The following is a 10,351-nucleotide window of genomic DNA, read 5'->3' as shown; positions in this document are numbered from 1 at the left end:
CCATTTTACAAAGAAAACTAACAATCTACTAATCGTAATCTGCCAATTACCAAACACTCAAATTAATTCTGCTAATTATAATATGCTAGTCAAACTTTCTGATAAAATCTGTCATTTATAATCTGCTTTTGCAATCTGCTTATGCTGAAATTAATCCGTTGTTTACCAAACAGGGCCACTATCTATATTTACTACAATATTTGCATAGTAATTAATTCTATACCATAATATTTACGCTAAATATGGAGACAAAAATTTTCCATAAATTATTGTTTAGCCACATTTCACACTGGAGTTAAATACCATAAATTTGATAGACAAAGTCTCTATTACCTTTATCTAAAAAAGGGTATTGTAGAGGAATAAGATGGATTGAAAAATGATCACAATAAAATTCAAATTAATCCAATCATTACCTGGATTATCTAAGATCAGGATCAAATAGGCGACTATGTAGATCAAATAGCATGCATAAATACGGAGTAATTCCATAGTCAGGTAATACGATTCCAGTTTTACAGGGAATGCTTGGATCAATAGCATCAAAACCACAAAAAAAGGAAACAGGCGACTAAGTTAGCTTTAATTACGGCGTCATTAGACATACATTTAGTTTCCTAGATAAACAAAATGGAGACATTGTAGTTGCGGACACCATTTCAGATATGGAAAACAAGGATGTTCGCATCACCAAGGTCCCTACTATTCCAACACATAGTCTTAATTTTCCAACCGGGGGCGAGTTCACCAAAGGAACACGCGTGAATCCCGTACTAGATACACATACTAAAGATTTTCTTCTATAAGCTAAACTTGGAACCAGGACAGTCTAAACCTGATCATAATTTTTGATGGTTTTGACTCTTCCGACAGTAAGCTTGAGCAATCGGCACCTTCAAGTTCGATGCTTCTCAGGGGATGCTTATCGCAATGCACTTTGCTCTTCAGGATATTCAAAATCCACTATAAAAACAAAGTATGGAAACATAAGAGGGATTAGTCCTAAGGAGACGATCCAGCCCAGAAAAAGATGCATTATATCGTGGAAATTATGTGTCGGGTCGGGTATAATGATTTGGCTAATAGAAGCTTCAACTGAATGACCCAAAAAATAAAAAATGCACCAAGGACATCTCCTGGTTTTTATTACTCGATACATAGGTAAAGCAAGTTTACCTCAGAAGCCGAATTCTGTAACCTTGTCGTTATTGAAAGCACATCAGGGTGGCAACACCAAAACAATGCATCCAGAAAGCCGGTGACCGAAAATTCGGCAAGATTCCAAGCACTTCTTCCACACAGCTTTAACTCGCTGAGTTTGTACGGCAGGCCAGTACCAGCATTCCTCAGTTGGCCTTCATCGACCGCAATCTGCACAGATGCCAACATAGTCGACATTACTATCATCGGACAAATTACAGAATTGCAATAGAACTATATTGGGTCATCAGTGAATAAGAAAACTACACATAACAAATAAATCATGAAATATATATAAATTCATACCTCAAGGGGATTAGACAAATCAATCACTAGAGATTTGAAGAAGTTTGTTTCTACAAGAAACTTCTTTAGCTTAACAAGCCGAACGGTGGTGAGAGGATGCAGTTCCAACGGAAGGAATTGAGCATTACAATGATCTGGAACCCTAACTAATGACAGAGAGGTCTCTATTTCAGTGTTGTATGAAAACTCGAGCAATTTAGGAGCATCAATCGATACCTTAATTAAGTGTATTGCATTGCCAATTCGAAATTGCTTGAGTGAATTGCTTGAGATCTTAATGCATTTCAGATTTAAGCATTCAGACAGTACTAAACTTTCTAAAGCTACAAGCCCACATGCCAGCTCAGAAACGATATCATCTGTAATAGAAGCATACTCAAACTCCAGTTTTCTCAGATTTTTCAATGCAACTACATTCATATTCCATGGCCACAACATATCGTCACCAAGACCACTGTAAACAAACTTTTGAAGCGGGGATTCTTGGAGGTAGGATTGCATTGTTCCATTACTACGAAATTTGTCTCCTCCATTACCCTTTTTCATCCAAGGGAGTGAAATATTTACAAGGCACGTTTCAGCTGTAACATCTAATTCAACCAAGGGGCAGGAAGAGATAATTCTTTGGAGCATATCCCCATCAACAGTGTCCAAGTAAATAGTTAAGTATTCAAGAGAGACGAGCTCCATAGTCTCATAATATGGCAATTTGGCGCAATCACATTTCAAAACTTTAAGCGATTTTGCACAAAATAAAATCTCGGGCAGCCTGTAGTAATATCCATCAACAACAACACTGATACCGAAATCCTGAATTTGGTTTTGCACCGCAATCATTATCCATTTGTCAATCAAAGACTCTAGCTTTTCATCAATCTTAAGAAGCATAAGGTGCATTTTGGTTATTCTATACTTCTGCATAGAGTATCTCTGCATCGTCTTATCTATGAAACCCACAAACCGTTCCAGTGTATTGTCATCACAGTTATAGAGATCATCCCCATATTTCTGAAAGTACCGAAGCTGAAAGTCCAAAACCGGAACAGAAGACCAAGCTCCATACCACTTCTTAGACAATACACTAGCGCGACACACCTCTTTAGTATCGAGCATTGAGAGAATACTATGCAGGATAAAGTCTGGAAGCTCCGAAATTCTATCAATAGTACCCCTTTGCATCTTTGCTACATTTTCCCCAAACCCCATGATTTTCTCACAGGAATTTCGTCGAACAGTTGGTATGCACTATCTAAATTCCTAATCTAACAAATACCCACTACACAATTCATGCTCATATATAATACCACAAATTAAAATTCAGAAACATACCTCAAATCACTTGTACAAGTAATGTGTATACAACAATAAACATTTGGGTCGGATCGGATGAGAACATAATTCAGAGAGCACGGAAGAAGTGAAGAAGAAAAAGGGTTTATAGTGGGCCTTCCATTGTTTAGAAAATAATTATCAATTGGCGCCAAATATGTTTATCTATTGGCGCCAAATAAGCCCTAAGACACCCATAAAAGACAAAACTGTGCAATTGGGTCAATCGGTTGAGTACTTGAGTGTATCTTTGTAGATTAGGTTAGTTTTCGGTTGAATTGATTCAGTTTGGGTCGAGTGCATGACATCAAGTTATTTAGAAATACAGTTAGTCTTGCTGAAGACGGGTCGGAGCAAGTGACGGGTAATAACAAACATTTATGAGAAAAGATAGGTGAATATTGAATGAATTGATATTTTACTATGAAAGAATTACACATATATATAGGATTTATATTTTACAATGCTAAGGACAGCAAGAATGATCACTATAATTAAAAAGATACAATAATATAAACTTCTTATATGTGCAATATGAACATGATTAAGTTCCCTTGATTGTAGAAGGTGATTGAGAGGATGATTGTTGATTTGATATGCTGATAATATTGGTGGAAATATTCTGATTTGCAATATGGTTAATAACATTTTGGTTAGATCGAAGAGGGGTTATTTCAATTAGGGTTTACAAGTTAATACATTTCAGATCATTTCATTCGGGTTTGGGTTAGTTTGGTAGGTCTAAAGTCTAAACTCAATCCATTCATTTGTCAAAGGGGGTATAAAACTATAATGTGCTACCGAGCCTTTATTTTTTTCTTCAGATTTTCGAAATAGGACGGTGTCTCATGTCAGACAAAGCGCCCTCACATTTTGAAGAGAAATGGATGACATTTGAGGCTGTTGGTGTGCGATAAATCAGTCTCGGGGGGAAAGTGGGTACTCGTTGAAGTTGGTTTAATACTTATTATTTGGGGCTGAAATCAAATAGGGTAACTCCAGAAGCGAACCTGAACAAATGGTAGAAAAACCGGGAGAACAATAAATACGAGCCGATACGGCTCAAAATGGAGTATAAATACACCGTTTTCGGGATTAGAGAATCTCGGAAAAAAAAATATCTGTAAATTACACAGACGATTTATCGGGTTGGACAAAAATGCTCAGAATCTTTAAGAAGCAACAGAGAACATTTGAGGCCGGTAGCAGTTTAAGACTAAAATCGGATCTTCGTTAAAAAAATGGTTTAGTACTTGTTATTTGTGGCAGGATTTGAATTGGTTAACTTCTGAAGCGACCTTGGACACATGGTTGAAAAACCGGGAGAAAATGAAACACGACTCGATACGGCCTCCCGAACGGCTATAAATGTAGTGAATAATACACGGTTTTCGTGATTTCAGGGTTCCGGAACAAAAATGTTCGTAAATTACAAGGACGGTTTCTCATATCAGACAAAGCGCCGTCACAAATTTTTAGGAGCAACAGATGACATTTGAGGTTGTCGGTGTGCGATAAACCAGTCTCAGAGAAAGAATCGGATACTCGTTGAAATTGGTTTAATACATATTATTTGAGTTGAACCGTTGAAATCGAATAACGTAACTTTTGAAGCGAACCTGGATAACTGGTAGAAAAACTGGGAGCAAAAGAAACATGACGCGATACAGCCTCCCGAACGACTCAAAATGGAGTGTATAAATATGTCGTTTTCGGGATTTCAGGGTCTCGGAAAAAAGTATCCGTAAATTACACGAACGGTTTATCGGGTCGGACAAAAAGGCTCGGAATCTTTAAGAAACAACAGAGAACATTTGAGTCAGCCGGTGTGCGATAAACCAGTTTAAGACAAAAATCAGATACTAGTTAAAAAATGGTTTAATACTTATTATTTGGGGCACGATTTGAATAGGTTAACTTCTGAAGCGACCTCAGACACGTGGTTGAAAAACCGGGAGAAAAATAAACACGACCGGATATGGCCTCCCGGACGGCTGAAAATGCAGTGTATAATACACGGTTTTCTTGATTTAAGGGTTCCGGAACAAAAATGTTCGTAAATTACAAGGACGGTTTCTCATGTCAGACAAAGCGCCGTCACAAATTTTTAGGGGCAACAGGTTACATTTGAGGCTGTCGGTGTGCGATAAACCAGTCTCGGGGGAATAATCAAATACTCGTTGAAATTGGTTTAATACGTATTATTTGGGATTGAAATCGAAACTCCTGAAGAGAACCTGGACAAATGGTAGGAAAACCGGGAGAAAAAGAAACATGACCCGATACGGTCTCCCGAACGGCTCAAAATGGACTGTATAAATATACCGTTTTCGGGATTTCTGGGTCTCGAAAAAAATATCCGTAAATTACATGGACTGTTTATTGGGCCGGACAAAAAGGCTCAGAAACTTTAAGAAGCAACAGAGAACATTTGAGGCTGTCGGTGTGCGATAAACGAGTTTAAGACAGAAATATGATACTCGTTAAAAATGGTTTAGGACTTGTCATTTGGGTAAATTAGGTCAGGATTTGAATAGGGTTAACTTCAAAAGCGACCCTGAACACATGGTTGAAAAATCGAGAAAAAAAGAAACAAGACTCGATATGGCTTCCGGAACGGCTGAAAATGTAGTATATAATACAAGGTTTTCTTGATTTCAGGGTTCCGGGACAAAAATGTCCGTAAATTACAAGGACGGTTTCTTCTGTGAGACAAAGCACCGTCGCAAATTTTTAGGAGTATGCAATAAACCAGTCTAGGGGGAATAATCAGATACTCGTTGAAATTGGTTTAATATTTATTATTTGGAGCTGAAATTGAATAACGTAACTCTTGAAGCAAACCTGGACAAATGGTAGAAAATCCGGGAGAAAAAGAAACATGACTGATACGGCCTCCCGAACGGATCAAAATGGAGTGTATAAATACACCGTTTTCGGGATTAGAGGGTCTCGGAAAAAATATCCATAAATTACACATACAGTTTATCGGGTCGGACAAAAAGGCTTAGAAATTTTAAGAAGCAACAGAGAACATTTGAGCCTGCCGGTGTGAGATAAATCTGTTTAAGAGAAAAATCGGATCCTCGTTAAAAAATGATTTAATACTTGTTACTTAGGGGAGGATTTAAATAGGTTAACCTCTGAAACGACCCAGCCACGTAGTTGAAAAACCGGGATAAAAATAAACACGACCGGTCACGGCCTTCCGAACGACAAAAATGTAGTGTATAATAACACACGGTTTTCGGGATTTCAGGCTTTCGGGAACAAAAACGTAAGTAAATTACAAGGACGGTTTCTCATGTGAGACAAAGCGCCGTTACAAATTTTTAGGAGCAACTGATGACGTTTGAGGTTGTCGGTGTGCGATAAATCAGTCTCGGGGGAAAATCGGATATTCGTTGAAATTTGTTTAATACTTATTATTTGGGGCTGAAATCGAATAGGGTAACTCCTGAATCGAACCTCAACAAATGGTAAAAAACCGGGAGAAAAAGAAATACGACCTGATACGGCCTCCCGAACGGCTCAAAATGGAGTGTATACTTACACCGTTTTCGGATTAGAGGGTCGGAAAAAAATCCGTAAATTACACGGACAATTTATCAGGTCGGACAAAAAGGCTTATAAATTTTCGGGGAGGAAAAAGAACATTTGTCATTGACGGTGTGCGATAAGCCAATTTATAACATAAATCGGATTGTCGTTAAAATGGTTTAATACTTGTTATATGGGGCAGGATTTGATAAGGATAACTTTTGAAGTGACCCCAGATACGTGTTAGAAAACCGGGATAAAAAGAAACACGATCCGATACGGCTTCCCGAACGGCTCAAAATGTTGTGTATTATACACTTCAATTCGAGCCGTTCGGGAGGTCGTACCGGACCCAGTTTCTTTTTCTCCCGGTTTTCTATCACGCGTCCGAGGTCATTTCAGGAGTTAACCTAATCGATTCAGCCTCTAATAACGAGCATTAAACGAGTATTAATCAATTTTCACAATTATCCGAGATTCGACGAATGTTGGTTTATGGAATACCGGCACCCCGAAAATTTCTTCCGTTGCTAATCAAATTTTGTGTGTCCGCTTTATCTGACCCGAGGAACTTTCTATGTGATTTCCGGAGAATTTTGTTCCGGGACTCTGGAATCCCGAAAAAACGTGTATTATACACTTCAATTTGAGCCATTCGGGAGGTCGTACCGGACCTAGTTTCTTTTTCACCCGGTTTTTTTATCACGAGTCCGAGGTCATTTCAGGAGTTAACCTATTCGATTCAGCCTCTAATAACGAGCATTAATCCATTTTTCACGATTATCCCAGGTTCGACGAATGCTGGTTTATGGCATATCGGCACCCCCAAATGTCTTCTGATGCTACTCAAATTTTACGTGGCCGCTTTATCCGACCCCGGGAACTTTCTATATGATTTCCGGAGAATTTTGTTCCGGGACCTTGAAATCCCGAAAGACCGTGTATTATACACTTCAATTTGAGCCGTTCGGGAGGTCGTACCGGACCCAGATTCTTTTTCTCCCGGTTTTTCTATCACGCGTCCGAGGTCATTTCTGAAGTTAACCTATTCGATTCAGCCTCTAATAACGAGCATTTATCCATTTTTCACGATTATCCGAGGTTCGACGAATGCTGGTTTATGGCATATCGGCACCCCCAAATGTCTTCCGTTGCTACTCAAATTTTGCATGGCCGCTTTATCTGATCCGAGGAACTTTCTATGTGATTTCCGAAGAATTTTGTTCCGGGACACTGGAATCCCCAAAAACCGTGTATTATACACTTCAATTTGAGCCGTTCGGGAGGTCGTACCGAACCCAGTTTCTTTTTCTCCCGGTTTTTCTATCACGCGTCCGAGCTCATTTCAGGAGTTAACCTATTCGATTCAGCCTTTAATAACGAGCATTAAGCGAGCATTAATCCATTTTTCACGATTATCCGAGGTTCGACGAATGCTGGTTTATGACATACCGACACCCCCAAATGTCTTCCGTTGCTACTCAAATTTTGCGTGGCCGCTTTATCTGACCCGAGGAACTTTCTATGTGATTTTCGGAGAATTTTGTTCCGGGACCCTGGAATCCCGAAAAACAGTGTATTATACACTTCAATTTAAGCCGTTAGAGAGGTCGTACCGGACCCAGTTTCTTTTTTCTTCCGGTTTTTCTATCTTGCATTCGAGGTCATTTCAGGAGTTAACCTATTCGATTTAGCCTCTAATAACGAGCATTAAACGAGCATTAATCCATTTTCTACGATTATCCGAGGATCGGCGAATGCTGGTTTATGGCATACCGGCACCCCAAAATGTCTTCCGTTGCTACTCAAATTTTGCGTGGCCGCTTAATCTGACTAGAGGAACTTTCTATGTGATTTCCGTAGAATTTTGTTCCGGGACCCTCGAATCCCGAAAAAACGTGTATTATACACTTCAATTTGAGCCGTTCGGGGAGGTCGTACCGGATCCAGTTTCTTTTTCTTCCGGTTTTTCTATCACGTGTACAAGGTCATTTCAGGAGTTAACCTATTCGATTCAGCCTCTAATAACGAGCATTAAACGAGCATTAATCCATTTTTCACGATTATCCGAGGTTCGACGAATGCTGGTTTATGGCATACCGGCACCCCCAAATGTCTTCCGTTGCAAAAAAATTTTGCGTGGCCGCTTTATCTGACGCGAGGAACTTTCTATGTGATTTCCGGAGAATTTTCTTCCGGGACCCTGAAATCCCGAAAAACCGTGTATTATACACTTCAATTTGAGCCGTTCGGGAGGTCGTAACGGATCCAGTTTCTTTTTTTTTTCCGTTTTTTGTATCACGCGTCCGAGGTCATTTCAGGAGTTAACATATTCGATTCAGCCTCTAATAACGAACATTAAACGAGCATTAATCTATTTTTCACGATTATCCGAGGTTCGACGAATGTTGGTTTATGGCATACCGGCACCCCAAATGTCTTCCGTTGCTACTCAAATTTTGCGTGGCCGCTTTATCTGACGCGAGGAACTTTCTATGTGATATCCGGAGAATTTTGTTCCGGGGCCCTGGAATCCCGAAAGACCATGTATTATACACTTAGACCATGTATTATACACTTCAATTTGAGCCGTTCGGGAGGTTGTACCAGATCCAGTTTCTTTTTCTTCCGGTTTTTTATCACGCGTCCGAGGTCATTTCAGGAGTTAACCTATTCGATTCAGCCTCTAATAACGAACATTAAACGAGCATTAATCCATTTTTCACGATTATCCGAGGTTCAACGAATGCTGGTTTATGGCATACTGGCACCTCCAAATGTCTTCCGTTGCTACTCATATTTTGCGTGACCGCTTTATCTGACCCGAGAAACTTTCTATGTGATTTCCAGAGACTTTTGTTCCGGCAACCTGAAATCCTGAAAAACCGTGTATTATACACTTCAATTTGAGCCGTTCGGGAGGTCGTACCGGACCCAGTTTCTCTTTCTCCCGGTTTTCTATCACACGTCCGAGGTCATTTCAGGAGTTAACCTATTCGATTCAGCCTCTAATAACGAGCATTAAACCATTTTTTACGATTATCCGAGGTTCGACAAATGCTGGTTTATGGCATACCGGCACCCCCAAATGTCTTCAGTTGCTACTCTGATTTTGCGTGACCGCTTTATCTAGCCCGAGGAACTTTCTATGTGATTTCCAGAGAATTTTGTTCCAGGACCCTGGAATCCCGAAAAACCGTGTATTTATACACTTCAATTTGAGTCGTTCGGGAGGTCGTACCGGACCCAGATTCTTTTTCTCCCGATTATTCTATCACACGTCCGAGGTCATTTCAAGAGTTAACCTATTCGATTCAGCCTCTATAAACGAGCATTAATCCATTTTCTACGATTATCCGAGAATCGACGAATGTTGGTTTATGGCATACTGTAGATACCCAGTATCTGCACCTCCCAAAAACCACCCGATGATGATCGGACTATAACGTGTTTTTGATATGCATGCGTGGATTGGCTATATATGAGACGGTTTAATGCACTACTCGGATATGAAAAATGATTTCAAAAGTTTTCTAACTTCATTTGCATTAAAATAACACTACTTAGAGTTAAAACCGTCTTCGGACCCAAAACCGACTCAGAAACCCGCAACTCGAGTCAACCTGAGTCAACCCGAGTCAACCCAAATCTCGGATGTCAAAAATAATGCCACGAATGTCTTCATCGTGTCATTTCCATTAAAATGACCCTATTTAGAGCCTAAACCGACATCGAGCCAAAAACCGACTTGAAATTCAAATCTCGACTCACACGGGTCAAACCCGAGTCAAGCACACAAAACACCTACCTCAAGTAACACCTAAAATCATCTTATTAGATGCCCATATTGTTACACGACATCCTATTTGATTACCACAAATCAAACCAACCAAACAATGGATGGAGAATTGGCCACGTCCAAATTGAAAAGGACAGGGCACCCCATTGCATTGCAGGCATGCTCGCGCCTCAATGG

General features: G+C 39.8%; 1 protein-coding gene across 1 annotated transcript; it reads right to left on the bottom strand.

Annotated features, from left to right (window-relative positions):
* Nucleotides 1-454: 454 nt before the first annotated feature.
* LOC141606690 (F-box/FBD/LRR-repeat protein At1g78750-like) lies at nucleotides 455-3,224 on the bottom strand. Its single transcript, XM_074425928.1, has 3 exons — nucleotides 1,507-3,224; nucleotides 1,177-1,371; nucleotides 455-963 (listed from the first exon to the last, which is right to left on the bottom strand). The coding sequence occupies exons 1-3, from the start codon at nucleotides 2,710-2,712 to the stop codon at nucleotides 808-810; spliced, it is 1,557 nt and encodes a 518-aa protein (XP_074282029.1). The 5' UTR covers nucleotides 2,713-3,224; the 3' UTR covers nucleotides 455-807.
* Nucleotides 3,225-10,351: the final 7,127 nt, after the last annotated feature.

Source organism: Silene latifolia, chromosome 10 (genome assembly GCF_048544455.1).
Source record: "Silene latifolia isolate original U9 population chromosome 10, ASM4854445v1, whole genome shotgun sequence".
In the NCBI taxonomy this organism is placed as follows: Eukaryota; Viridiplantae; Streptophyta; class Magnoliopsida; order Caryophyllales; family Caryophyllaceae; genus Silene; species Silene latifolia.
This window is presented reverse-complemented; position numbering and strand designations above follow the sequence as displayed.

Excerpts from the sequence above, each read along its gene's own strand:
- LOC141606690 (XM_074425928.1), bottom strand. The coding sequence starts at position 2,712 with ATGGGGTTTGGGGAAAATGTAGCAAAGATGCAAAGGGGTACTATTGAT. Across the intron at positions 1,372-1,506 it reads ATTTGTCTAATCCCCTTGAG|ATTGCGGTCGATGAAGGCCA; the intron begins GTATGAATTTAT and ends GCATCTGTGCAG. Across the intron at positions 964-1,176 it reads TACAGAATTCGGCTTCTGAG|TGGATTTTGAATATCCTGAA; the intron begins GTAAACTTGCTT and ends TTGTTTTTATAG.